This window comes from Opisthocomus hoazin, chromosome 6 (genome assembly GCF_030867145.1).
Source record: "Opisthocomus hoazin isolate bOpiHoa1 chromosome 6, bOpiHoa1.hap1, whole genome shotgun sequence".
NCBI lineage: Eukaryota > Metazoa > Chordata > Aves > Opisthocomiformes > Opisthocomidae > Opisthocomus > Opisthocomus hoazin.
Window position 1 is genome coordinate 58,534,933 of NC_134419.1, and position 26,290 is coordinate 58,561,222.

The following is a 26,290-nucleotide window of genomic DNA, read 5'->3' on the forward strand; positions in this document are numbered from 1 at the left end:
GAAGCTACAGGTGTGTGGCCTGCGCTGTTCTCTTCCTTCTTTTATGGATAAGGAAGAGCTGTTTCTAATCTCATTCATTCATTAGTTTTCTACTACTTACATTAGGAAATCAAGTCTTCTATGTTGGAAAAAATGCAATAAATATTGAACTATTAAAATAATGAAATGCCAAGAATTAACAGTTAAAAAGGAAACTATTGCAATGTTTTGGTTAAAATTATTTTTCGTTAACACATAATGTTTTAAGCTAACACTTGCATAAAAACTCAAGTTTAACTTTTCTCCTGCTATTACTTCAATGCTAACAGAAAAGCAAGTTTCGTGGTGGTTTTTTTTTTTTTTTTTTTTCAGAATCACTCTTTTAAAAACTAAGCTTCCGTACACTCCTGGTACTGCCAGGTAGGAAAAAAAAATACAAAAAGAAAAAAAATTTCTGTCCCTTCTTCTAGCCCTCAAAGAGCAAGTAAAAACCTCCATTTCCAGGTTAAAGTCTTTCAGTCATCACTTTTGTAAAGTTACTTCCAAACACGTGTTTACTACACAAAATATACTTGTCTTGCTGTGTGTTCTAGATTGCTAAAAGTAAGTAACCTCAAAGCCTAGGTGAACAAAGGACTGTGTCACATGTTCCCATTACATTTTTCTGACACCAATACCCAGATTGGTTTATAATGATATTTTTTGATTCAAATTTCACTTGTGAAGGAATTATTATGACCAGAAGCTACCACACAATGCAATAAGCACGTACTACAATATGTATAAATAGCCAATTGAACTGTCATTGATACTATTGAAGTATCTATGTCTTCTGCAAAGCTTAGCAGACGAACAGCCTCAGCACCTAAGTAACAATAAATTTATCATTATCATTATGGTTCACGCTGTCACCTCACCATGTGCAGTAGCTGTCACTGCTATTGCCTTGGCATCACTTCTTGCAGAATAAGTGTCTTACCAGGTAAACGGCTGTAGATTATGTAAGAAAGGTCTAAATCCTGCAATGCATTCAAACACCATCGTTCCAAAGCTCCAGTAATCAACAGTAACTGAGTAAGATTTATTCTCAAAGAGTTCTGGAGCCTAAAAAGGATCATAAAAAGACAGTTGAACATGGTATTTCAGGTCAGCTAATTTCTTGTATTTCTGCAGAGACAAAGCTGCATCTAGGCACGGCCCTGAGTGCCAGAGCAGCATGGGGACACTGACATGGCCCCGCTCAGGCTGCCCAGTGGGTGGGGGCCTGGAGCACCCAACCTACGAGGAGAAGGGAGGGGGCTGGGCTTGTCGGGTCTGGCTGTGGGGAGGCTGGAGGCAGGGTGCTGAGAGCAGCCCCAGCCAAGGCACAGGAAGGGATGGAGGGGATGGATGGGGCCAAACTCATCTTAGAAGTGACAGGTGATACAGTGAGGGGCAACAGTCTCAGATCACTATCTGGGAGGTTCAGACTGGACAGGAGGAAACACTCCTCTCCCTGATGAGGGAACATCCTTGGGACAGGTCCCCAGGAAGGTGCAGGATCTCCATTTTCAGAGGTTTCAGCTCTTGGCTAGGCCAAACCATGGCTGCCCTGCCCTAGTGCTGGTGACAGCCCTGCTGCAAGCAGGCCAGACAAGGGACCTCAGTAGGTTCCTTCTGACACGCACTTCTGTGATTCCATAAAATGTGGCAATACCACATCACTTGCATACATAACAAAAAATGTCTTACCAAATATTGTAATGTTCCAACAAATGAAGTGCATAAACTTCCTTGATCCAGATCCTTTGCGTATCCCAAGTCTATTATTTTGTGAACAATCTGCAGACAGTTTAAACAGATCATCAGAAGAGAAAATTCGGAGAAAAAACCCAAACAACCAACCCAAAATCTGTGCGGAGACATCCACAGCATACACTCAAGAAGAGGAAAGCCAGAATGGAAATTCTGAAGAAAGTCCATGGCAAAGCTTCGACATGTGACACAGCATTCAGGCTTGCTGTTTCACCACGTAAGCTGACATTGTCCACCTATCTCAACTTAGACTCGACTTTATCTAAAGCAGCTTGCCGGTTACAGCTTGGCCTAACAGAGTACCTAGCTTTTTATCTGTGAATTGAAAGTAACAATAATATATGAATAAAGAGTAACAACAGAGAAAACAATTTTCACTAAGGAAGCTGTTAGGCTGACTCTCAGAACTAGCTTGATTTTACACACAGCCCTCAAAGTCACACACACAGGGATATGCTACCATCCCGTATTATTCATATTCTGTTGCAGGCAGGGTTCTTGAACAAAAGCAGAAGTTGTTTGTTTTTAATGGCAAGGAATTCAGAATAAGCCAAACTGGATCTGTGGCTTCAAGGAGACACAAACTTATAATAAATTCACAGTTGAGTTTTCAGCCCAGTTCAATGCCACAAACTTGTTCTCTTTTATTTCTCTCAGGTGAGATAAAACTGCTGACAACTTCCAGAAATGACAGTTGGAACACGACTGACAGAGGCCATCTGACTTACCTTCCCACCTTCATCCTGAAGAACAATATTTTCAGGCTTTAAATCTCTATGTATAATTCTGTTTTCATGTAAATACTGGATACCAGACCCTGAAAGATAAGTGTTTGATTTAACAGAAAATAAACTCACAACGATTAACGATACATCTGATAAAAATTGAATATCCCTGACTTTGGCGTTAACATCAATACATTTTCATTTTAAAGCACCATTAAGAACTACTGACTTAAAAGATTTGTCCGATTTATGCTAGGACGGAACTAGCTCTCCCTTTGCTCTGCAGAAATAGAGGCTGCTACAGAGTTCAGACCTCATGGCATGACTGCAGATCACATCCCTTGCCTGTAAGGCACAAGAGAAGGCAGCTGATTCCTTCTCAAACTGCAGAGCTACAAAATGAACTGCAGCACGCAGACAAGCAAAACAGGTCTCCAAAATGCGCAGGCGGCTTGCAACAGCTCTTCGTGTCCTCTAAGCCTAAGATCTTGGCAAATTAACACAAGACAACAAAAAGACCTATTTGTATATGTGAGCACATTATGCAAGATGCTGATGAAAGAAAGCACTGAAACTAATTAAGCAAATGAAACAAGCTAAGTTTCCCTTTGACCTAGAACTACTGCCAAATACTGGCTTATAGGGCTTCCAGTAAACTTCCATTGCCAAAGCACCACAACACAAACCACCCCATCAGCGAAGGGACCGTCCAGTTATGATGAAACAAGCACAGCTGGAGCTAAAAACCAATTCGTGGGCAGCCTCTGGTTAATGCTGCATGGAGCAGCTGACCGATGTGCTGCGAGCAATGCCCAGGCCAGTATTAGCAACACTGAACTTAGGGGCTCAAGGCTTCCCCTCTGTTGGTGGGGAACTGGCATGTTTAAAGTAGTACTACTTCTGTCACTCCCACTGCTAAAAATGAAATTTCACGATTGCTTTAAGGCAATCTGTGTCGGGGCTGTCTCCAGAAGGAACACAGGTTCCCAAACTCTCCTTCCAAGATGCAATTTCCATGGCAGCACAAGCATGTATGGCACCACATGATCAGCTTGATTTTGGGACCGAACCAGCTGGAAACTACTAAGAAAAAAATAACCAAGTTTTTGCCAGGCTGGTTTCCAGAATGTGCTCATCGCCTGGATATAGGAGTGGCTGCAATAGCGGAGGGAATGCGAGCATCCCAGACAAGGCAAAGAGCAGGACTTTGCCTTGTGACAACAGTCCGCACTTGAACTGCCTTTGCAGGGTCTGTGAGGCCACCAACAAAAAAGAAACAAGACAAATTCTGTCTGTGGGAAGGTGAAAATTCACTACTGGTCCACTCAAATAACAACACTGGCTGCTAAACAAAAGATAATCAAACAAGGGTCTGCCACAGTACAAAGCCACAGACAAAACAGTAAAAGATGACTTTCAAAAGCTGAATTGTGGGGTTTTTGTTTTTAAGTCATGATTTTTCAATCTTGGAGATATGCAAGTGGAAATAAAATAAAAGGTCCAGTGACAGGCCCAAGACAGTTATTGTATTTTCTCATGTCTATCATGGGGTATTTTAAATTTTCTTACGCAAAAGATATTCTAACTTCACATCGCATAAAGACTATTTCTAGCCAGCTGTGACTGTAAATCCATTACATGATTATTTGAAGAGAAATAGTCAACCAACATGCCTTATTCACAGTTCAAACACTTTCTGCCATCAGGGAGAAAATCCCCACCTTCATTGATTTACCACTCATTACACATTTAATAGCTTCTAATTTGCATTTCTTCTCCACTGCATTTTCAAATCTTTGCCAAAGACATGCCAAAGACATTCCACTTTTTATGAAGACAACAGACACTGTTCTCCAAGTGGAAGAGGAACCAGGATGAAGGAACTCACTGCTCACCAAGTACAGCTTGGTCCCATCCACCACCTTTGCACCCGCCCTTTCTGCAGCCACAAACTGCTCCGAGACCCTCCTCAGCCTCCCCGTGGTCAGACCCAACAAGCCCATCTCCTGGTGGGTTGGGTGCTCCAGGCCCTGGGCAGTCTTTTGTAACCGATGGCCTTGCTGGACTTGTCAAATGCAAGATGAAAGACAAACTCGGACTGAGGCGTCTCTCCACTGAGGTGTCAAGAGCCGAAGAGCTAACAAAGGAAGTAATTAACTGCTGCTTATCTTATCAGACAAAAGTAAGGGGGGATACCCCATCACTGTAAACCAAGTGATCTGTGGGGCTCCACGGAGGCTGCGCAGCCAGAGATTGCTTCAGAGATTGCTTTGGATAAAGAACAGATGGCCCTGGAAATGCATACTAAGATGCCCGCTCCATAGGCGTGTCACACTGCCGAGTCCCACTTCTGACAACACGACATTCCATGCCAAGAGCCAATCGATACACAATAATTGACTTCGTCCCACCTCGCAAAAAGATTTCCAAACATATAAGAATTGGCACTCAAAAACTCTCTTTGGGAGGAGGAGCCAAGCGAGAACTTTACCTGATGGACGGGTCTGAACCTCTCTTCCCCCCCAAGAAGGGACGCCTTTTTGGTAAGAGTTGCGCCTCTGACTTTGTCAGACGTATCCCTGGGAACGCATTGTTAACTAAAGCACTAAACCATTACCTTCGAGCTCAACTTTTGTAGACAGTGCAATCCCGAATCTGTGATACCTGTCGATTGAATAAATTACCTATTGTTTCAACTTTGTGAAACTGTTTCAGTGAAAGTCCTTGGAAGGGCTCTGGCAGGCAAGTTGCATCTGATAAGAGGTTACACACTTAACCCTTTAGACATAAACCGTTGACCAAATATGGGACTAGGAGTAGATCCAGCCGCACCTAGACTCCCCTCTGAGAGAGAGTTTAGAAAGCAAGGGGGTCTGCTCTGAACCTTGTGACTTAACGGGAGGGCTCTCCTTTTGCCGCTTATTAGACTCCCCTTACCCCGCCTTTAACGCAACACCTTTGCAGGGCCTTCCCAGGATCTCCATGTCCCTCTGGAACTCGAGGCCAGATGTGGACAACTGTATCCAGATGTACCCTCCACAGTGCTCAGCAAAGGAGACCACAATCTCTACAAATGTGCTAGCCACAGCTCTAACGCAGACCAACAGAACTGTTCTTCTAAAATGAGAAACTTCTCAACATTTAGGTGCACTTGTTTTGGGATCGCCTACCTAATTAACACTCAGTTGAGAGCAAATCATTAGCCAGAAGATTGCTGGACTAGCCAAAGCATGCATGGTTGGATTCCTCTTCTGCTATGGTCTTACCTACTTTGCTCTCAGCTCCACTCCAGTTTATCATCCTCTCTGTACCATCACCCTGAGCAAACAAAATTTCCCTCCTACTAAGCGGACCCTACACAGAGAAGCCACAGGGCAACTTGTTCTTGCTTTTTGGCTTGTAAAAGTTACATTCCTTCAAGTGACATGCAGTTTGGCATCTCCAGAGCCATGAACAGAAATGGGGTTTGAACAAAAAAAGTGTCCTTAACAAAACAAAACGTTAAGGTCACAGTTACCTACTACTGACCACTGCACAGCTTTTTCAATCTCATTCCACATTACATTAGTGCAAGCTTCTTGCCTTCCATCAGCAGGGATACCAAGTCCTTCCTCTAGAATAGAAATCTGATCTATTTTAACATCCTGTTCTCATTAGTCCCATTTTCAAGGTCAGCTGAAAAAGCAAAATGCCATTACACATAAAAAAAACCCAAAACTAAACCCAAGAAAGGCATTTGACTACATACCAATGTCACTAAGCAGAGAAAGTATTTGACTTTCCTTAAGTCCACAGCAGTTTTCCGGTTTATTTATCAACTACAGTAAAGAAAAAAAGATGTTTAGACCCACAGTGCAACACCTAACAGTCAGGAACAACATTTTGCATCTCCTACTGACATGACACAGAAAGCAGCATAGCTCATATATAACTCAGTTGAATGACGTAGTTGGCTTTGTGAAATAAAAGCATGAAGGAAAAATAAAACAACTCAGACAAAAAGAAAATTCATTGCACAGAGATGGGGTTGAAAAGATGATTTAGACTGCTAGAATAATGCAAGAAAATGCTAGAATAATAAAAGAATGAAAGCCATCAGAAAGCAAACGGGCGTAAGATGCAGGCAGGGACATGTGGCTGCAGGCAACAGGGATCCTGAGGTTTCTGGAACCTGCTTGTTCCTCATCTGCTGAAGATTGGCTTGACGGTATCTGGGAACACCCCTAATACCAGATGCAGGACTGCTGCTTGGAAGAACAACTCTCCAGTGAGGAAAATAAACTGAGTGACAAAAAGTAAAAGGAATGGATACGCATCTAATCCCTTGGCATTCAAACACAGGTCTCTGATAAAAGGATGGGAATGGAAACCAACAGGTTAACTCCTAAATTCAGTGTAGCCCACAGGAGAAGATATCACTGCAGTCATTTACTGCTCCCAAATAGCCCAGCTGGCTGCTTTAATCTGAACAAGTTGGCCATGGACTCCAACAGAGCCTGTTTTTCTCAGTGTGCTGTGGAAAAGTCAGATACCAGCCCCAGCCACAAGAGGCTGCCAAACACTGTGCAGCCACCTCCGCAGCCACCCATGGTCAGTCCTCACTCCCATAACGCTGCCTAAGTCCTGCAGGGACCAAGGCACAGTACCAGCCACTCACCTCACAGTCAGGCATCTTAAAACCAGCAAAGGGCATGTTCTCCGATATCAGTGCTATTGCCACAGGCTGCCCCACTCCACACAAGTCACCTTCTTCAGCTCAGAGCACTCAATTGCTGGCTAGCTCTGCCTTAGGACATGGTCTGCTTCCTGACTGCCCTCCCACAATGAGAAGAAGCTGCTCGACACTTCAGCATGCTGGCTTCTAAGTCACCCACCTAGTTAATCCTGAGCTAAAAAGCAGATCATTTGCCTATGGACCACTGGAGTGTCCACCGCATGGACCATGACCTAAACTCTCAATTCTGTCTCCACTCTAAAGTGCTTTTCATCTCTCCTCTTCCCTGCCCTGAATTTTGCTCCTCCAGCAAGAAGCATGGTAGAAGCCCCCTCGTAATCACTGTCTTAATGATCTGTCAATAAGTAGCTTCGGCAATTTGCCGTATACGACCTGAGTCAATCAACATGTCATCTGATTTTTTTGATCCTGCACAGTAGCCACTCCTCCTATGATGTATCTTCCTGTCTTTGCGTGCCTCTCACACTTCAGGCACAACCAGTAGTCAAAGTTCTATAGGGGAAAAGCCAAACTTCAACATTTCATTCCATAAGTTCTGGGTAGATGTGCTGAACAACGAAGGAGGAGAGGGGCAAAGTCAGAAATCCAGCTCAGAGTCCACAACACTATGCTGTAAGAGAACAAGCATAAAAATGTGCGTGGCCCATAGACAGAAGCAGATGCTTTTCCAGGCTTTATGGAAGATTGCAGACATACAATGAGAAACTTTTAGCAGTGCAAAACACAAGTGATGCCAAGCGAGTGTAAGAGAAAGATTTAAAGAAGAGCAGATTCAGAAATAAAAAACATGCTTCTTTTTTCCTTCAAGGAACAAAGCATTACATGCGATCAAACGAAATGAAGCATGTTACTTCCTGAATTATCCCAGCATCTATGCAACAACTAAAGATTCATTAGAAATTAAATGATCAAACACTGCATTGCAAGTAGAGCTAATGTAACCCCAAATTTCTTTGCCAGGGTCTCCACTTTACCTTCAAGTAATCTCAAAACTTTTACTGCAAAATTACAACATCCGAGTGTCACCAAGAACGTAGTCAGCTACATGTACCTGTGACATCCAAATGCTATTTTCATATATACCCACTTCCTCTCATTGCCAAGCTGAAAACTGTCTCTTAAAATTGTCCCTACTGTTGTAAACAACTCAAAAACATAAAAACAGGCTCATTAAGTTACCAATACACTAGCTGCTATTGCAGATACACAGTTATTGCATTCAACATCTGCTCACATTCCTCTAGCGCTACTTAGCGCCAGTAACAAAAACAAGAACAGAAAAACAAGCTTCCTGATCACTTAGATGAAGTGATTTCCAAGCAAACCTTAACCAACAAGGATTTGCTTCTTCATCCCTATACAGATGGCTGCTTCCTGGACCCAGCTGCAACAGAAAGGGAACATAAGCTCTATCAGGCCATGTGGCTGCTGCCTGGGGAACTACTGAAATATTCCTCTACTCTTGGGTGTCGCTGCTTTGCAGAAGGGCAGTTCACAGTTCAGCAGGAAACAGCAAACAGGAAAGTCTCTGATGCCCTGGAGACCTCAGTCCAGTACCAAAACAATCCTTCCCTGTGCTGAGAGCAATACAACATTGGATACACGTGAATCAAAACCAGACAGACAGAGACACATTGCAGCAAAGCCAAACACGCTGGCTGGAAGTGTCTAGGTTACGGGAAGTTGCACTAATGCTAAAGTAGCCCCACGAAAGGACAAACTGCTTCAGGGTAAGGGAGTATCTCCCCTTGGATTGCTCTCTGTCCTCTGGTTTCAAAATCACAAGCCTCATTTCCCATGTGTTTTTTTTCTGCCTTACATTTACTTGCCCACACTTATACCTAAAAAGAAAAGCACCACAGAACACACATGGTTTCACGACAACCACAATTACAGAAACAGCATTAACTCCACATTTTTTGCTACATATTGCAAAGCAAAGCAGACATTACCTTCCGGAGGTCACCCCCTGAACAATATTCCATTGCCAGAAGAGGAACGTCATTAACCAGAAAGTTCATCTCCTCAGGAACTTCACAGGCTCTTACTACATTGGGATGGTTCAACCTAAGCACGTGGAAAACTGGATGAAAACTCTACAACAGATTGCCAACAAACCATATTTTATGTTTCAGGTACAGTTTCTGTTCTCCAAATATATCCTTGCTGAGAAGTACGCTCTTCAACTGGTACCTACCAGTATTCAAATGCAAATCCATACCTTGGGAGTACACAAACCAGTGATCAGCAGAACCAATGCTTCAAGCTCATGGTACAGGACTTTGAGGATGAGGATGCGGGCTCAAGGTCTGGATTCCCACACGTTCCTGGTGAAGTCGTTACATACGTGTCTCTGTTTCTGCACGTGGCGACAATTTCCCCTGGCCCAATGGTTTCGTAGGAATCTGTTAACACTTGTGCAATTGTACTAGGGAGGTGAAATTCACGTACACATGGAAGGATTCACTTCTGCAACTGAATTCAAACAGCTGCTTCCTGACTGTCTCTAATATATATCACTCTTGGGAAGATAAAACACATCCAGAAGGAAGCAAAGACAAATTACTTCTGTGTACACCTTCCAAAGCCTCTGGATGCCACCATAAGAGCAGCTGCAGCTGTGCAGCTCAGAAAATGAATATGGCGAAAACACTAACGAGAACATACTTACAAACTCAGGTTGCCTGCAAGTAGTTTCTTTCAATGTTAGTGCATACACTAAGCAGGCGAGGGTGACAAGAAGGCAGAGTAGGCACTCAGTAAAGCTCTATGCAGCAGGGGCACTGCAGGCCTTGGTGAAGACAACTCAGAACAAAACTGAGAGGCAGCCCCGCTCCCACCAGTGGGACAGAGCATTTCACGCTCCGGGATCTCTCTCAAAAGGGAAGAGGAATTATCAGGATACAGGAACAACTGTGTGAGACCCCAACACTCAGAGCTACTGCTCACGCCCATGAGGACAATCCTGACCAGCTCTGGCTCACAGGTACCTCAGAGGGACATGCTGGGGAGTGGGATGGTAGGCAGCATAGAGTGGGTAGTTTCTCATGAAAAAGTGTTTAGGAGACATTATTCTGCACATGTGGGAATGTGACAGGAAACAAATTTGTAGCTCCCCATTTGCTAAATCAAAGATGAACAACTGCAAGGTATGGGAACAGGTGGATGTGCTCATGTCACCACACTGAAGATCAACACACCTCATGGCGCGAGCCTGGAGAAATACAGGTATCGCTAGGAGAGGGACAAACGGCCCAGGCAGCACCAGACCGCAAAGTTCGGATGTCGCTAGGTCCCACGCCAAGGCATCAGCTAACACGCCAGGGCAGCAGCGCCTGGACACCTTGGGACCACAGACAAAGCAGCGCAGAGCCGCCACGCAACAGGCAGAACCCCAGCCCGGCGGGCACAGGAGCCGAGGCCCCGGCTGTCCCCATGCCCCGGCCCCTCAGCCTGGCGGGCTCGGCGCCCCCGGGCCCCGGCTCCGCCGCGCCGGCCCTTCCGCACTCACTTCTTCATGATGTCGATCTCGTGGCACCAGCGCTCCTTGTTCTTGACGCTGAGCTCCAGCCGGCAGGACTTGATGGCCACCCGGGCGCCCGAGTCCTGCGGGACACAGCGCCGTCAGCCGCCCCGGCCCGGCCCCTCCCCGCCGCCCGGCCCTCCCCCGGCCCTCCCCGCCGCCGCCCGACCTGGTGCTGGTAGAGGCAGACGTTACCGAAGCCGCCGGTGCCCAGGCGGTCACGCATCTCCCAAGGCCCGCAGCCGCCCGCCGGCTGCCCCCGCAGCGCCGCCCCGCCGGGAGCCCGCTCCGCGCCGCCGCCGGGCCCGGGGGGGGCGCCCCGCTCCATCGCGCCGCAGCCACTCGCCGCCACTGGCACTCCGCCTTTATTGCCGCGTCACCGCGCGCGCCCGCCGCCCGCCAATGGCCGCGCGCCCGCCGCCGCCGTGAGCGCCGCCGTCAGGCCCGGAGGGCGAAGTCGAAGGGCTGGAAGTCGCGGCGGAAGGCGCGGGCTTGCGCCGCCTCCTCCGCGCGCTCCGCCGCGCACCGCCGCCAGTCGGCCCGCTGCGGCAGCGCCAGCAACGCCTCGCTCGCCAGCACCTCCCTGCAACGACAGCCGACGTCACCGCCCGCGTCCCGCCGCGCGCGCCGCGGGCGGAGGGGCGGGGGCACCGACCTGCCGAAGTGCAGCGGGAAGCGGCCGCGGATGCGGTGGAAGAGCTTCTCCCCCGTGTCCAGCTCCACGTAGAAGTAGGGCGTCCCCGGCTGCGCCACCTGCGGGGGGGGGGGGAGGCGGAAAGAGGGGGGCGGCTGCAGACCCCTGCACCGAGCACGGTTTCGGTAAAGAGCAGGTGTTTCTCGAGAGGGGAAACTCGGCAGAACAAACCGACCAACCCGGAGACATCAAACTGCACCAGTGGCTGACGTCAGACCGTAACTCCCACAGGAGGATGAAGCGACTGGTCGCTTTCCGCTGGGATTGCCAGTTGACGATGCATACTGGGCACTACTCTAACAATTTCTGTGCTTTCATTCTGCAGTTACCACTACAGACTTGTTGAATAAGAGAACCGAGCAGTTCTGATCATTCCTAACCTGAGTCGGGCCATCCCACGCTAATACAGTGTGTTTTTAGAGGAAGAAAAGCATGTGAAAGGGCTACGCTCACATTTCTCGGCCAAGAAATCAGCCTCTAGGCTTGCCAACATGGGTATCAATAGCTGTACTGGCTTACAGACAAGCACGCACACATGCTATTTCTGGCTCCTGCTGCAGATCAGGTCTCCCTGTCACCACTGAGTACAAAGGGGAAAATAAAAACAGCTACCGAGTCAGTAGTGACATAATTCTCCAACAGAACAGGAAGATTTCTTTCAAATTCTTATCCAAGGGAAACTAAAAATACCTGACACGCAGCGGCACTGAAAGAGGGTTGGTGTTTGGTATCAGCAGGAATGAATTTAGCAAGCCCTACACACAGCTGGAATAATTTTCAAAGAAGCAACACATATGTTGTTCACAGGAACTTCACCTGGCACACCTCCAACTCAAGCCTGCAATTGTCTGCCTCCAAATGCTTAACCCTACAGACAAAGTGACCTCAGAGGGAAACAGCAGCCTGGACTGGACAGGGGGAAAGTGAGTAACAGGTGAAATCTTATCTCATACTTGCGTGATATCTGAGTGCTCTGGGATTTCTAATAATTCAATCTGTTGTTCCTGTGCCTGTGCAATAAAGGACTCTTTAATGTCTTCAGAAGTACAGTGGTCCAATGGGACAGGAATCACCTGCAAAGAGAGGACAATATTTCCATAAAAAGAAGAAAAGACAAAAACCACTTGCAGAAAGCAATCAATCCATCACTGGAGCTGGTATGCTCCTCAGTACCACCCAGCATCATCAAACAAGACAGGTAAGCACCTATCTGTACAGGCTTAAACTTATGAGATTTTTTTCTGTAGGAGCTGAACAAAAAGCTGAAAACTAAAAGTCTGAAAAAGTTCTCAGCACAGCCTTCTCCTTTCTGATCTCTGTGGTAGTTTAAGGCCGCTCTGATACAGTTACAGATCTGCCAAATACAGAAACCACCACAATAAACTCCTAAAGGATTGACACAAAAGGACAAAAAACCCAAACCCAAATCAAAGGGCTGGTGTTGGTAGATAATGACCAGAATTCTGCTTTCAACCTATTTCAGTTACAAATGCAAGCACCACAGTTCGTGTGCCAGTGTGAGCCGATCAGTCCAAGTGAGGTCTTGCAACTTCTCTGAAAATCTTGTGGGCTTTTCAATCAGTTCCATGCAGGGAAAAGTCTTCCTCACCCACTCAACACAACCAACGCTGTACTGCTGTAACAGGAAGAATTAAATGACTGTGGCAGAACCAGCACGGCGGTTTTATTATTACTCTGGCTCTGTCTGTGGGGAGGATGACTTCTCTCCATACTCTGGGAAGGCACAGAATAAAGAGGGAAATTTGAAGGTAAGCTTTCTTTTTCAATTCATTTGAAGATAAGTGCAAGTTTATATTCTCCCAGGGTAACAGTAAAACCATACCTGTAACTGTAGATGCTGACTCCTGTAGTTTCTTTCAAATAGGACATATCGTTTTCCCTTGCTTCTGAAAAATTCCTTTAGGGCAGACTTGTACTTGGTCACTTCTTCCACCACCTCTGAAGACAAGTCAACCACTGACTGATAGTGGCCAATAGGCAAAATCAAGACGTGATCAGGTAATAAGCCACCTTTTGCCAGGGCAAGATAGCACTAGAGTGAAACAGTACACACCAATTACTCCTTGCAAGCAACGCTTACTTACCATGCTGTGGAAATTTACTCTCTGACTGCATTCTGAGTATCCCCCAGCCTAGTGATTCTGCCTGAGGAACAGGAAAGTCTTCTCCTCTATGTCACTTACCAGGGATTGTTTATTAGCAATTTATTAATTACTAGAGGAATGAGAGAGGGACTGCTAAAGGACACACACACAAAAAAACTCTTCTGAATACCAGAGAATGCCTTGTCTGCAGCAAAGCAGCTGAATGAACTTCACCACTGTAGCTAGAATTTCTTACTACGACAAGAAAGTCCACTTGAAAATTGTTAACAGTTTTTAAAACAAGCCTGTGGACAAACCTGTCCCTGTAGCAGTTGGAAGTGGATTGTGCCATACAGGAGCAATAACTTTAAGCAAAGTGAATATACCAATGATTGAATTAACCTCCAAGATGTAATTCTGAGATATCGACTTTAAAGTTATCTTATCTTCTGTTTAATCTCTATATAACAAAACTGGAAGCAATCATTGCAGGGAGATCTGGCGTAAGTCCAGACAGGTCCCAGTTTACACTGAGCTCACGCTGGAAACGTTCTGCCAGGTGGTAACGTAAGCAAACCATGAGGGCTGGCGCAGCAAGAAGTGTTCTGACACTGTAATCCAGCTCTGCTGCCAGAGCAAATCTGGGCCATGCTTCATTTTTTAAAAGACTATCTATATACTTATATATTTTGTAGGGGAGATGCAAAGCAACTGAAAATAAAACCAAGAGTCAGCTTCAAAGAAAGTTTTAGCTTTTTTAAGATTTAAAATTGGAGACTGGTATTTTCTATTGCCATGTCAGCACAATTCTGCTGTCATGTAGCAAAGAACGTGCTGTGAGTACTTACATGTGTGCCAATACTAACAACTAAGTGCTTCTCAACTTCTGGGCTGGCAAGGCAGAACCAGCAGGGCCCCACGGTCTTTGCTTTTTTGGGAGAGGAAAGAGAAACAGGTGTTAGCACAAGGCTTATTTGTCAGAGCAAGGAATGGAACAAGATCTGGAAGAGCTGTTAATTTTCCAGCCATACTCTCCAGCTGACAATGTGCTGAAGATGTCAGAAGGACACAGCTCTTCTGAGCAAAACGGTGTAACAAGGCTCTCTTCTCATGTCATCAAACTCCAGAAGACTTTGGAAGTTACATAACTATGCACAATGACACACTACATCCTACAGAAGTGATGGGGGAAAACAAGAAAACCCACACAGCCCACACAGATTCTTTCATCAAAACTCACTGCCATTACAGTCAGTTGTGCCTCTGCAGTCACATACAGAGAAATGACACTGCACTCACCATAGCATAAAGTAATTTAGCCTACAGAACTGTTATGTGGAGGAACTATGCAAAGCGTTTCGAAATCTAACAAATAAAAACTGAACAACTTAGTCTCACGTAACAAAGGCAATCAAAATTATCTACCAGAGGCATTTTCGAAGAATGTCTGCTTACCCACTGGCAGTGGAAACAGCTTCCACAGAAACGAAAGGGAAGACAAACACCTGCATTTCCATTTTAAGCCCAAATTTCTTTATAACTGAGACCAACATTTCTAAAGATACATGCTTGCAGTAACACTGGCACTGAGAATTCACTACCCTTAAAGATTTCACTTAAATTTCTTCAAGTCAGACAAACTCTAATGAGATTTACAGCACAGAAATACAGAGGTAACAGAAGGGCTTCCTCCCTTCCCAGTTCATTAACACTTTGTGAACTCAGCACAGAACAACTGAAGTGATGTTTCCAGAACTTGTCAGCACCGTGACTCAGTCTCTTGCAGTCCATCTGAATGGAAACATGCTGCTTTGTGAAACTGCCTGTTGTCATGTTCAGAGGCCAGTCTGGTTCAGAGAGTAAATGGTATCAGCCCAACCACAACCACCACAGATCCAACTAGTTTTTAAACTATACTTTTGACTTTTCTTTCACCTATTGATTGTTAGGTTTGTAGAAAAAAAGGGACCCTTCATTCCTTTGTATTCCCACAGCATCTAGTATAGTTACCGAGCATGTTGGCAAGATGACATATACAGCTCAACAGCCTGAGAAAAAAATGAAGAGTGAGATGGTCCAATGCTTCAATGGAAGAGCTCAGGAAATAAGCATCCATACACTTACAAGGTTTTTTGGCTTGCTTAGGTTGGAAATCTCCTCTCTCCTTCCCATCTGAGGGACGTTTCTTTCCCTGATGCTTGTTCAAATCAAAGAAAAACTGACAAGATGGTTCTTCCTGTTTACAAAATGAAAACCAAAGCCTATTATAACTGCATCACAGAGAGTCACAGTACATACCTCTTCAGGAAGAAGCAAATTCTTATATGTAAACCATCTTCAAAAACCATCAACAGTGAAAGCATCAATATCCTGGAACAGAATGAATTGAGCTCTCCCAGTAATGCAGCAGACTTTGCCTGCCTGGATATGCAGCCTCAGCCAAAGAAAAAATTCTGGAAGAGCTGCCCCAAATTGCTATGTTCTCCTATTTAGCCTCACGCTGAACATTCAGAATTTCTTGGTTTTATGGATCGTTCAAATCCCTCTTTCCAGTACCAAAAGAACATCTTTATTTCTTAGAGAAACGTTATCCGCTCAACAGACTCACACAGAGGCTGAAACCATTTGACTAAGTTGTCCTGTATGGCAAAACACCATTAGAAGGCTTTAATGCTGCAGAGGAAAGCACTGCGGAAGAGGACAGCAAAGAGCAGGGCTGCTCATGCCAGCTTAGCCTGGCTCCCACACAGGAGGGCAACTGCAGTCAAAAATCCAACCCATGTTGGAAGAACGGGCATGTACAGCGGAAGCATTTTTCCCAGTAAACTTCACAAGGTTTTGTGCCTGTCTTCAATTGGATATTGAAGCTCAAAAGTACAAGAATTTTTGGTTCCATTAAGTCATTCACTGTTTGATCTATTTAAAGCTTTACTGCCAGGGGTTGAACTCAACAGCAAATCTCAGCTAGAGGCAAGGAGTTTGTCACAGCTAAAGGAATCAGGAGGTGCCTGTCACCTTCACGCCCACCCATGCTGTCAGCTGGAAGGAGCTAGCCCTTCACTGTGTGTGCATGCCCCAGGGAGAAATGGTGGAGAGCAGTGATTGCACTTCCTCCCTGACACACTAGTCCGGCAAAGCCCAAGTCAAGCCTAACTTCAGGCTGAGTATTTCCCCTCCCATCAATGATTTCCCAATTTGGTTCCTCTACATTATGTTAAGATATACAGGCACAGCTATTCACATGTCCGCATTAGTGGAGTATCCCACAATGCTTAGAGGGCAAAACATGCTCTGCACAGGGAAATAGTCTGAGTCTCTACAACAAACACAATCCACTTGTCTGATGGTCAATTATGAAGCTGGCAATTTAAAATCCCCAATACCCAACACCTAGCTCAGCAACACTGAGGGATGGAATGGAAATGCAACATCAAAAAAGTAGCACGTCAGTAGCCAGCACTTTAGAGGAGAAAACTAGGGGCCAACTACAAAGGACTAATTTGTAGTCTGTAAGCTTAGAAATAAGACGACCATACATGCTGAGGTGCCCACAGGGGACACTCCTGCCAAGCAAGCAGATCAAACAAGCAACAGCATCACCATGCAGACCTGCAGGAAGAATCATTGAATGGTTTGAATTGCAAGGGACCTTTAAAGGTCATTTAGTCCAACCCCTCTGCAGTGAGCAGGGACATCCTCAACTAGATCAGGTTGCTCAGAGCCCCATCCAACCTGACCTTGAATGTTTCCAGGGATGGGGCATCGACCACCTCTCTGGGCAACCTGTGCCAGTGTTTTACCACCCTCATGGTAAAAAATTTCTTCCTTACATTTAGTCTGAATCTACCTTCTTTTAGTTTAAAACCATTACCCTTTGTCCTATCGCTACAGGCCCTACTAAAAAGTTTGTCCTCATCTCTTTTATAAGCTTCCTTTAAGTATTGAAAGGCTGCTATAAGGTCTCTCCAGAGTCTTCTCCATGCTGAACACTCCCAACTCTCTCAGCCTTTCCTCACAGGGGAGGTGTTCCAGCCCTCTGATCATCTTTGTGGCCCTCCTCTGGACCCGCTTCAACAGGTCCATGTCTTTCCTGTGCTGAGGTCTCCAGAGCTGGATGCAGGACCCCACATGAGGTCTCACCAGAGCAGAGGGGCACAATCGCCTCCCTCGATCTGCTGGCCACACTGCTTTTGATGCAGCCCAGGCTTGATACAGTTGGCTCAAGAAGGAGCAAACTGTAACAAACTCCCATGCATTGCATCTATACAGTTTGGTTAACGCAAATAGTTTACACAGAACCCTGAAGTGTTTTAGACAGAAATGTTCCAAGGTTAAAGCCAAACACTGTTCTAAGCTCCCTGAACACATGGAGTGAAATCAGAGTGCACACATGAAGAATGCAGCAGTACCTCTGCATGCAGGGGTGCTTTCGTTTTCTGAGCCTCCTTCCGTGATTTCCGGTATGGATTTTCAGTGGTGTCCTGTGGCTGCTTCACTAGCTCTACAGGGTCCATCAAGCTCATTGGCACAATGCTGAAGGCATAGAGATACTAGAACAAAAAACAGACAGCTCAAATGCAAGAAGCTTTTGCCATGACTGCAACTCTAGAGATGTCAGCTTTGAACTAAGCCACCCTGAAACAGTAACACACAACCTAGCACTGCAAGAACTCAGCAAATCGGTGTTTAACCTAGGATAAGACTTGAGAAACACAGTCCCTGTGCCAGTCTCCCACTCAGTGCAACCAAGAGTTTATGAAGTGCTTCCAAGTGGCTCACTCCTTTCATTTAAGGGAAGATCTTCTTGAAAAGCAGCGGTGTATCCTACTTGAGAAAGAAATGACCTTGATCCTTGCCTGTTTCCAGGCCTCCTTTATGTCCAGAACTCCTGGACCTTCTTTTGTTACCAGGCCTGGTTCCTATGCCTTCTTAACCACTACCAACTGGTCCTTCTGTTTCAATATTCTGTAACTTTCTTAAGGGGAGAAGAGAAATAGGTTAAAAAAACCCCCAAAACAACAAAACAGCCTGTTCCCATCCCAGAAGTTATTTTCAGTGATTTGTTATGGCTCCTTTGGAATTTTGCTTCCTTCTTAAAGCAGGCCATGCGAACAGAAAATACATAAAGCAGCTGGGGTAGAGGAAGGAATGGCAGCTTTCTAACCACTTTCCTCTGCAGCTGTCTTCACATCTACATGCCATTTCACCAGGTAAAGAAGAAAAACAATGCCTCAGAACACATCTTGCAGCCTGTACCCTTCTGAAACAACGGGAAAATGGTATCTATTATTCAAGTGAGACAGATCCCTCCACTTCAGTCAAGCTTTTAATGATCAACGCTGTTCTCTAGCTAGCCAAAACTGGACTTACTGTCCTTTGTGCTTGAGAAAAGAAGAATGATTCAAGAGTGCAAGTACCTTTTTCTTGCTTGTATTGCCAACATTAGCAAGTGCAATAAACCTGCTCACATGCTGTGGGGTCTCCTGTAACACTGTGTGATTTCTGTAAGGAAGCAAAACATGACTACTGGCATATACAATATAGAAAAAGACAGTGGGAAAACCATGTGCCCTCCATGAAGCTACTCAGACAGCACGTCAGCCATGTATGGTCTTTGGCCAAGAACAAGAAGGCTTGACAACAGACAGACTCACGAGATCTAACAGCAAACAGCTACACAGAACAATATGACATCTCATTGCGGTCCAAATACAGAGATGACAGGACAATTCATTAGTCTGAAAACAGCTACACCTTTAAAGTGTTTCCTGTGCAAAGGATAATAATGTTATCCAACATTAACACGACAGCCTTAGTTTTAGTTGCAGGTTGTTCTGACACCTACCTTACATCACTAGTCACATTTTATATACAGTTATGACTGAAGACACCTCTCTCTTCACCACACAAGAGCTTTTCCACGATACATTTTCAGACATATACCCCTGAATTAGGCTGAACACTGTTTAAATGCGACTAAGGGCAACTAATGTGGCATCAGCCAGAATTATGGCAATAAAACGCATCTGAGAAACAATCCTGACCCTGCATTGGGGCTGGATGACTTCACAAAGTTATTTTAAAGTTGTCCTCCTGTGTTCTTTAAAAATTGAACTATTAGAAAATAAATGAGATTTCACATGGTCTTACAAACCTGTAAGGAAGTCTTTCATAATAGGCCTTCTCCAGGGCAGCAAAGTGGTATCTTGGTTTGAGACTTGCAGCAAGATCAGATACTAACTTGGAGCCACATTTCTTGGTATCTATTTCTCCCTACAAAATACAAACCAAGTTTTATGTAAAAAAACCTGTCAGATTACAGAGAAAAGAAACAGTTTTATACAAAACTCCATGCTGGAAATGCAGAGACTGACTATAGAGGTCGCCATTCCCTGGAATTGGAAAAAAAAAGTCGAAAAGGCTTGATCTCTTAACGCCAACCAGAGCCTACTCATTTACTCCACTCTGTGTAGTCAGGGTTTGCATCCACTCGTTCCTTCAATCCAAGTTTGTTATATTTTCCTTCTCTTCGTCTTGTGATGCCAGGGCAGAAGAGTCTGGCAAACACCAACAGATGTCAAAATCCTCGAGACAAGTTTTGACCACACCGCCAGAGTGCTAAAGCTTTAGTGCATGAGTGAAGCAAATAGGAAAGCTGCGAGGTTTCCATATGCCATGTCATTTCATCTCACTCTCATCCCTGACAAGTCAGAGCAAAACAAATCACAGCCAAGGTGCAGACTTCCAAGCACTTCCTTGAGTGAAGGCTCTTCTTATGCTGTCTTTTCCCCACTAGCCTTAGACTGAGAAGTGAAGTGGTGAAAGAAAAGGGGCAGAGGAAGTAAGAAGTTCAGAAATAGCGCATGTCTGCTGCCTTGTTACCTTTGGTAAAAGCACAGGGAACAAGACTCTGACCTGGCAGGCACCTGTCACAGCCCTTCATTGTGACAGTGGGACAGGCACTAATCATCCTCCAGAAAGCATTTTTCCTCTCTGTGCTCCCTCCTGCTGCCCTCGCAGCGGGCATGGCAGAGGGGAGCCCAGCAATGCCTGCACTGAGGGCTGGCTGCTTCCAGACCCGCTGAAAACAGCCACAGCTGTGAAGCACCTCAGAAAAAGGAAACCCACAGACTTTTCCAAGAAGTCAATTCTCATCCATGCAGTTTACCTTCTCACGCCACTTATGCTGAAAGAGAAACTTCATGTGACAAAGAGCAAGAGACCTAATTGTTCATTCCTCAAACTTCCTGCTTTATTTGCGTGACGGGATTTCAGGGTCTCTGTACACAAGGGAATCTCCAAGACTTATTACTGAAATCCTCAGGTGACACAATACACACTCTAACAAGAAGCATATTTGAATATAATCACTATTAATATACTCCTCTTAATCCAACTGAGTACATTCTCCGCAAATTCATGCCTAGGGAAGTGAAGTGTGGAATGATACACTAAACTACTACAGAGAACCCTCATGGGAATTTCTAGACCTGAATTTTCTTTTTAAGCCAGAACATCCCTACAACTTGTTTCTTGCCAACTCCCTAGGATAGTGGGGTTGGTTTTTTTGGGGGGAGACGAGGGAGGGTTTATTTATGCCTTTAGACTGAGGATCGTTTCTCTTTTTGGATGCTGGAAGATACTGAGAGAAAGCAAAATGTCTACTTTTGCCATGGTATGCGGCCTTGCTCTCCTGCAAGGTTTCAGATCACCTGAACTTATGACTGGAAAATCACTTCTGCTGAGGAACATTAACAACAGAAAATTGGACACAAATGAAACAGCATCCTCAAAATCCAGACAGAGGAAGAACCAGACCATTTAGTACAGCTGACTGATACTTAAGGAAATAAAACACTAAATCACTTACAAAGTTTTGAAAGGGGGAAAAAGAACGACTTAATGTCAAGTGATAATGAAGATGCTTAGAGCACAGCATTCCACATCAGATACTAGCAGTATCATTCCACAGCAACTGCAACCAATTGAATTCAGAGCAACATCTGTGATCAGATGAAAGCTATTCACTCTGATTTTTCAGGCAGGGACAGATAAAACACACTAGTAAGTTTCACAAATCCCCCTCCCCACTGGTGGTTGTTCTCTGAAGAACCAGAACATCTGCTGTCTATTTTTTACTCTCAGCTTTCTCAAGCACTCACCCAATAGCCCAAATTACCACAGCAAGCAGAAAGGCAATCCTTTATTAAATCCATCTGGAAACTCATTCCACCAGAAAACAGAATACTTACCGCGCTGTTGGCAAAAGTCCCCACACCTCTGGGCCAGGGGGATGTAAGCAGTATATCCACACCTTTGAAGTCTGGGGTTGATAACAAAGACGTTTTTAATTCTTCCACATCCTTGGCGCTAAAACTGTAGGCAGGAGCTGGCTCATCCTGATACTCAATACCGCTCAGGTACACGATCTGCAGTCCAGAAGCACCACTGTAAAGACCTCGACGGCCTGCATTAATACACAGGCATGCACTTCAGATGTGACATTGCAAGTAATCTCTTAGTCGCATCATAGACAGAAGACCAAATTCAGTAATCCTGCCTTACTTCTACTGAAACTATCCTTACAGACAGCTCATTTTTTGTGCCCATAAACTGCAGCAAAGACATGTTTTAGCACAGTGGCTGGAACCCTGCCTACAGTGAAGCAGCTGTTCAGACAACCCCTAGTCTTCTCTCTTTGCTGCTATCTTGCTTCCCAAAAATCAAACCATATCAAAAGCTCAGTATGAAGGCTGAGAAAAAAAAGCCAATTGCAAGTGCCTTTACTTGTTACATTTTTTGTCAGGTGGCATTCTAGAAAGAAACTATTTTTTCTTTTTAGCTTTGCTACAGCTTCATTACCTTTGAAGATGACACTTCTTACCTCTGCTATTCCAGTACAGCCTCAGAGCATAGCAAAAATCACACTTCAAGCAGGAAACCTTCCCCATACAAAGATGGGCATGCTATGGGAACACGATATTCTCAAAGAACAGGCTCTTTCAACCGCTATTCCTTTTGGTTAGCAAGTTCAGTGTTAGAAAACAACAAAAAAAGCAAGGTTCTCTTTCACATTTTACACAGCAGATTGTATCAGCCTTTCAGTATAAACTCCAGTCTGAACCTTGGAACAAGAAATGCCACCTTAAAATTTCCAGAAAAAGGAAGGGCTTTGAAGTGGGAAGATCAGAAGACATTCATGAAAGCACCACTGGGCAAATGCACATTCCCTATCACAAATCATCTGCAGCCTTACCTAAATAAGTGATGTTCTCAGCTAATTCACAGCCACTGATGTCTGGAAAATAGCTCACGGTCTCTTGGTTATTAGCACCAAGCACATAGGTTGGAATTGGAGCTGAGGAAGAAAATCACATGCACTCACTCTGCTTTAATTCAAGTACATTAGCACAAGTTCAGTCCACATTTACTAGGAACTACAGCAGGTCCCATCCATTCCTACAGACCCCAACACCACTCCTTTGCAAAGCACCGAGGAGCAATAAGCACGGAAGAAACCTTCCTTCAAAATAAGTCCCCAAGCCTGCTATTTCCACAGATGCATGTAGCACCAGCAGAGGATAACCTCTGCTTCAACTACAATTCACTCCACTGCCTACATAAAAAGATCAGCTCTGAAATGACCCATAGCCCTAAAAACACAGTTCTTCCCTAGGACAATGCTAAGTAAACACCAGAGCACAGGGACACCTGGTGATTCAGTTTAAGCTGATCTAAATCCATATGGCTATCGAAAAACTGCAAACCACTGATGTTTTAGGGGAAAAGTTCAAGTTCATCAGCTCTTTTATTCACTTGGCAGAAGAATTTGCTGCATAACTTCACCTAGAACTGGTGGATATAATAAAAAAAGCAATGGGAAGTACCAGTTTTAATTTCTCTGTGTCTAGGTGATCAATAAAAATTTGACTTCTCCAAAGAGCATAGGTCAAGTCTTTTCAACCTATTAAAAGTTAGAAAAAGCAATGACCAATCTCAGAGACACCTCCTGTAGATTTCAAGGCAGACCAGTATACCAGTAAGGTGGTCAACAGTTCACCTGGTCAGCAGATGCAAAGTTTTTCGCTGAATAAAAAACAGTAATAGTTTCCTATTTAAGAAGGGAAAGGAACAACAATACAGCAGCTCTGCTACAGCTGTTGTTAGACCGTTGCTTGAAGTTCCAGCCCCCACAGTCAGAAGATACAGGAGCTTGCTTTCAATCACAGAGCAGCGTTTGAAAACCTTATGAATGGCTTAAAACCAGAATGAAGTGACATGAATCTTGTTTGTATCTATGTGCGTAGAGGTGAGGTTATAAGCTACAGATTTTTCTAACAGTTCAAAGGGTAAAGACAATTCAAGTGAGGATGAGCAAAAATGCATCCGCCCAGGTAAGACTTTGCTGTTAACACCCACTCTTCTCCCTGCATGCACAGGTGAGCTTCCTTGGGGAGTGAAGTTTAAGCCAGTAACAATTCTGCTTATATTCTCATAGCAACAGGAACACAAGGCAGCATGCCTCACTACAGTAAGTCCTCGGCCACAAGCAGCAAATGGGACAATCTTTGTCCAGACAGCTCACACAGACGCACAAACAATCAGGGGTAACTGGGGAGTGATGTGCCAGCAGAGAAGAAACGGAAACCAAGAGTCCCAGCTCCTTTCTGGTTTGCCTCATGCCAGGGGCGAGAGCCAGAGTAGCACTGAAGAGGACAGAGGAATACTACAAATGCTCGTGAGGTAGCATCTCCCTTATAAGAGGGGTGTGGAAAGAGGCAGAGAAACCCACATAGGACTTTTTATATCCATGGCTGGGCAAATGTCTTCAGCACACAGCCTGTGATGATCAAGGATGAATGAGCAAACCCTGCTCCTCTGGAAAGCATTCTAATCTCCGTGGCTGAAGAACGGAGATGCTCAGCCCACCAGCACCTCTGCTTTCCTCTTTCTCCTTGGGCCTGAATGCAGGGGGGGGAAGGACAGCAGTGCTACACACTGCAGAGAGGTCTGTGGTGGAAGTATGAAGGTGGGTGTGCACAGGGAATGACTGAGAATTTCTGTGACAGAAGCACCACAAGTGGCAGAAGAAGGGCTACACACTGGCAGGTGTGCTGGGATCCCATGGCCTGCTGACTGAAGCGCTGTAAACATCTATGTACAGCTTCTAAGGCTACAAGGGTAAAGAAAACAAGGACTGCCCCAGATGGCAGCCAGCAGGCTAAAACTGTAAGGAGGTGGGAAACAGGAAAGGAGGAACAGAAGCAGAGCCGCAGGACATCCAAGCAAGGAGAGAGAAGACCCTGACACCAGTTAGCAACATCTTGTGTCTCCCCTATGACTGTGAACAGCACTAGCCAGATGACCCAGGCGCAGGCCTCGATGCCCAATTTGTGGGCAGGCAGCTTGGACACATGCATCTTTGTGCTTCCGAGTCCGAGCGCATGACAGAAATGAGTTTTGTTTTAAAACAAACCCATCTTTCCCTCCTATGTGGAGTTCTCCTACGTGAGTTTAACTGGTTGAACACTACACCATTTAACTGTGACTTCTGAATACAAAAGCACACTGTGATGAGACAGTGAAGTGGGTCGCGAAATAGTGCAATCACCAGCACAATGCGACGATGCCTTCCTTACCTTTCTTGGCCCCCGCGCGATACTCTGCCCATTCCGTCTCTGAAGTTGAGCCAAAAAAATTCCCAACGCACAAAAGCATCTAAAAACATCAGATAAAGTAAGAGTTGCCATTTAACACAACTTTTTCACCAATTTGCTGTATTGTCACCGCAGTGTGAGACGCGTCTCTTCGGCAGCATTTTGTTTGGTACGGTAAAGAGGTTCCTCCGTGTTCATCTGCCGCAGGCATCAACTGCGTAACAGCAACGTTAACGGGTACAAACGCGGTGAGCAGACCGCTGCTCTTGCACCGCATTCTCTGCCCGCGGGTCACGGCTCCTCCCCACGCTTTGGTGCTGGACACGAGGGCCTGGGGGGTGCAAAGCCCCCCCGGCCGGCCCGCTCGCCCCCCCAGTGGGAGGAGGGGGGTCACGGCCCCGCAGGGACGCACGCGGCTCCGGACAGCAGCCCCTGCCCGCGAAACCCACCCAGGAACCTCTCCTGCGTCACCCGGGCAGGCCCCCGACCCAAGCCGTCCCGACGCCCCCGCTCACCCCACGCAGAACGGCCCCACACACCGCAGGGAGCGGAGCGGGGCACCCCGTGCCCGGGCCGCCCCCCGGAGCCTTACGTCGAAGCGGCCGCTCTTGCCCTGGATGGTCCGGACCCGCCCGAAGAGCGCCTCCAGCCGCCCCTCCACGTCGCCACACGCCAGCCTGCGGGACACGGCGCGTCAGCGGCCGCCACGCCGCGGCCCTGCCGCGCCTCAGCAGCAGCTGCCTCCCCCACGGCCGCCACCGCCCCGCCCCGCCGCGCCGCGCCCGGCGCCGTGCCGCCCGCCCCGGCCCCGGGCCGCCGAACGCACACGCGCAGCGGCGCAGCTGCCATGCCGCAGGTGCCTCCACTCGGAGCGGTGCCTCCGCGCCTCGAACCCCGGCCGCTTCCGGGTGCGCTGCCCAAAGCGCTCCGCCGCCGCTTCCGGGACAGCGGCGGGGCGGGGGCCGGAGCGAGCAGTGGGCAGTGCGTGTCACCGGCTGGCGCACACCGGCGGTGAGGGAGCGGCCTGGTGTCCGTGCGGGGACACTCTCCGTCACCTTGGAAAGATCCCGGCAACGGG

General features: G+C 46.1%; 2 protein-coding genes and 1 non-coding gene across 8 annotated transcripts in view; all 3 read right to left on the reverse strand.

Moving 5' to 3' along the window:
* CHUK (component of inhibitor of nuclear factor kappa B kinase complex) overlaps positions 1 to 11,055 on the reverse strand; it is a 30,840-nt gene extending 19,785 nt beyond the window's left edge. The window contains exons 1-7 of one of the 3 annotated variants that reach the window (XM_075423293.1): positions 10,926 to 11,054; positions 10,745 to 10,839; positions 9,186 to 9,300; positions 6,247 to 6,316; positions 2,502 to 2,590; positions 1,711 to 1,800; positions 959 to 1,083 (exon numbers count right to left, since the gene is read on the reverse strand). In XM_075423293.1, coding sequence (XP_075279408.1) covers positions 959 to 1,083; positions 1,711 to 1,800; positions 2,502 to 2,590; positions 6,247 to 6,316; positions 9,186 to 9,300; positions 10,745 to 10,839; positions 10,926 to 10,982 — 641 coding nt within the window. In that variant the 5' untranslated portion in view covers positions 10,983 to 11,054. Of the gene's footprint in view, positions 1 to 958; positions 1,084 to 1,710; positions 1,801 to 2,501; positions 2,591 to 6,246; positions 6,317 to 9,185; positions 9,330 to 9,454; positions 9,518 to 10,744; positions 10,840 to 10,925 lie in introns of those variants that run through there. The other 2 variants (XM_075423292.1, XM_075423294.1) reach the window with 2 other exon arrangements.
* A 50-nt stretch (positions 11,056 to 11,105) lies between these two features.
* Positions 11,106 to 26,141, reverse strand: CWF19L1 (CWF19 like cell cycle control factor 1). 4 transcript variants are annotated; one of them, XM_075423296.1, is made up of 14 exons: positions 26,039 to 26,141; positions 25,805 to 25,889; positions 25,195 to 25,273; positions 22,812 to 22,913; positions 21,808 to 22,022; positions 19,710 to 19,828; positions 18,973 to 19,057; positions 17,965 to 18,105; positions 15,680 to 15,791; positions 14,404 to 14,483; positions 13,294 to 13,503; positions 12,404 to 12,523; positions 11,412 to 11,509; positions 11,106 to 11,339 (listed from the first exon to the last, which is right to left on the reverse strand). In XM_075423296.1, the coding sequence occupies exons 1-14, from the start codon at positions 26,059 to 26,061 to the stop codon at positions 11,195 to 11,197; spliced, it is 1,614 nt and encodes a 537-aa protein (XP_075279411.1). In that variant the 5' UTR covers positions 26,062 to 26,141; the 3' UTR covers positions 11,106 to 11,194. The 4 variants fall into 4 exon arrangements, with proteins under 4 accessions (XP_075279411.1, XP_075279412.1, XP_075279413.1 ...); XM_075423297.1 differs by lacking the exon at positions 22,812 to 22,913; XM_075423298.1 differs by lacking the exon at positions 26,039 to 26,141 and having other exon boundaries at positions 25,728 to 25,806.
* On the reverse strand, positions 12,690 to 12,831 carry LOC142361830 (small nucleolar RNA SNORA12). The gene has a single exon (XR_012764448.1). It is a non-coding gene; the product is annotated as a small nucleolar RNA SNORA12 (small nucleolar RNA).
* Positions 26,142 to 26,290: the final 149 nt, after the last annotated feature.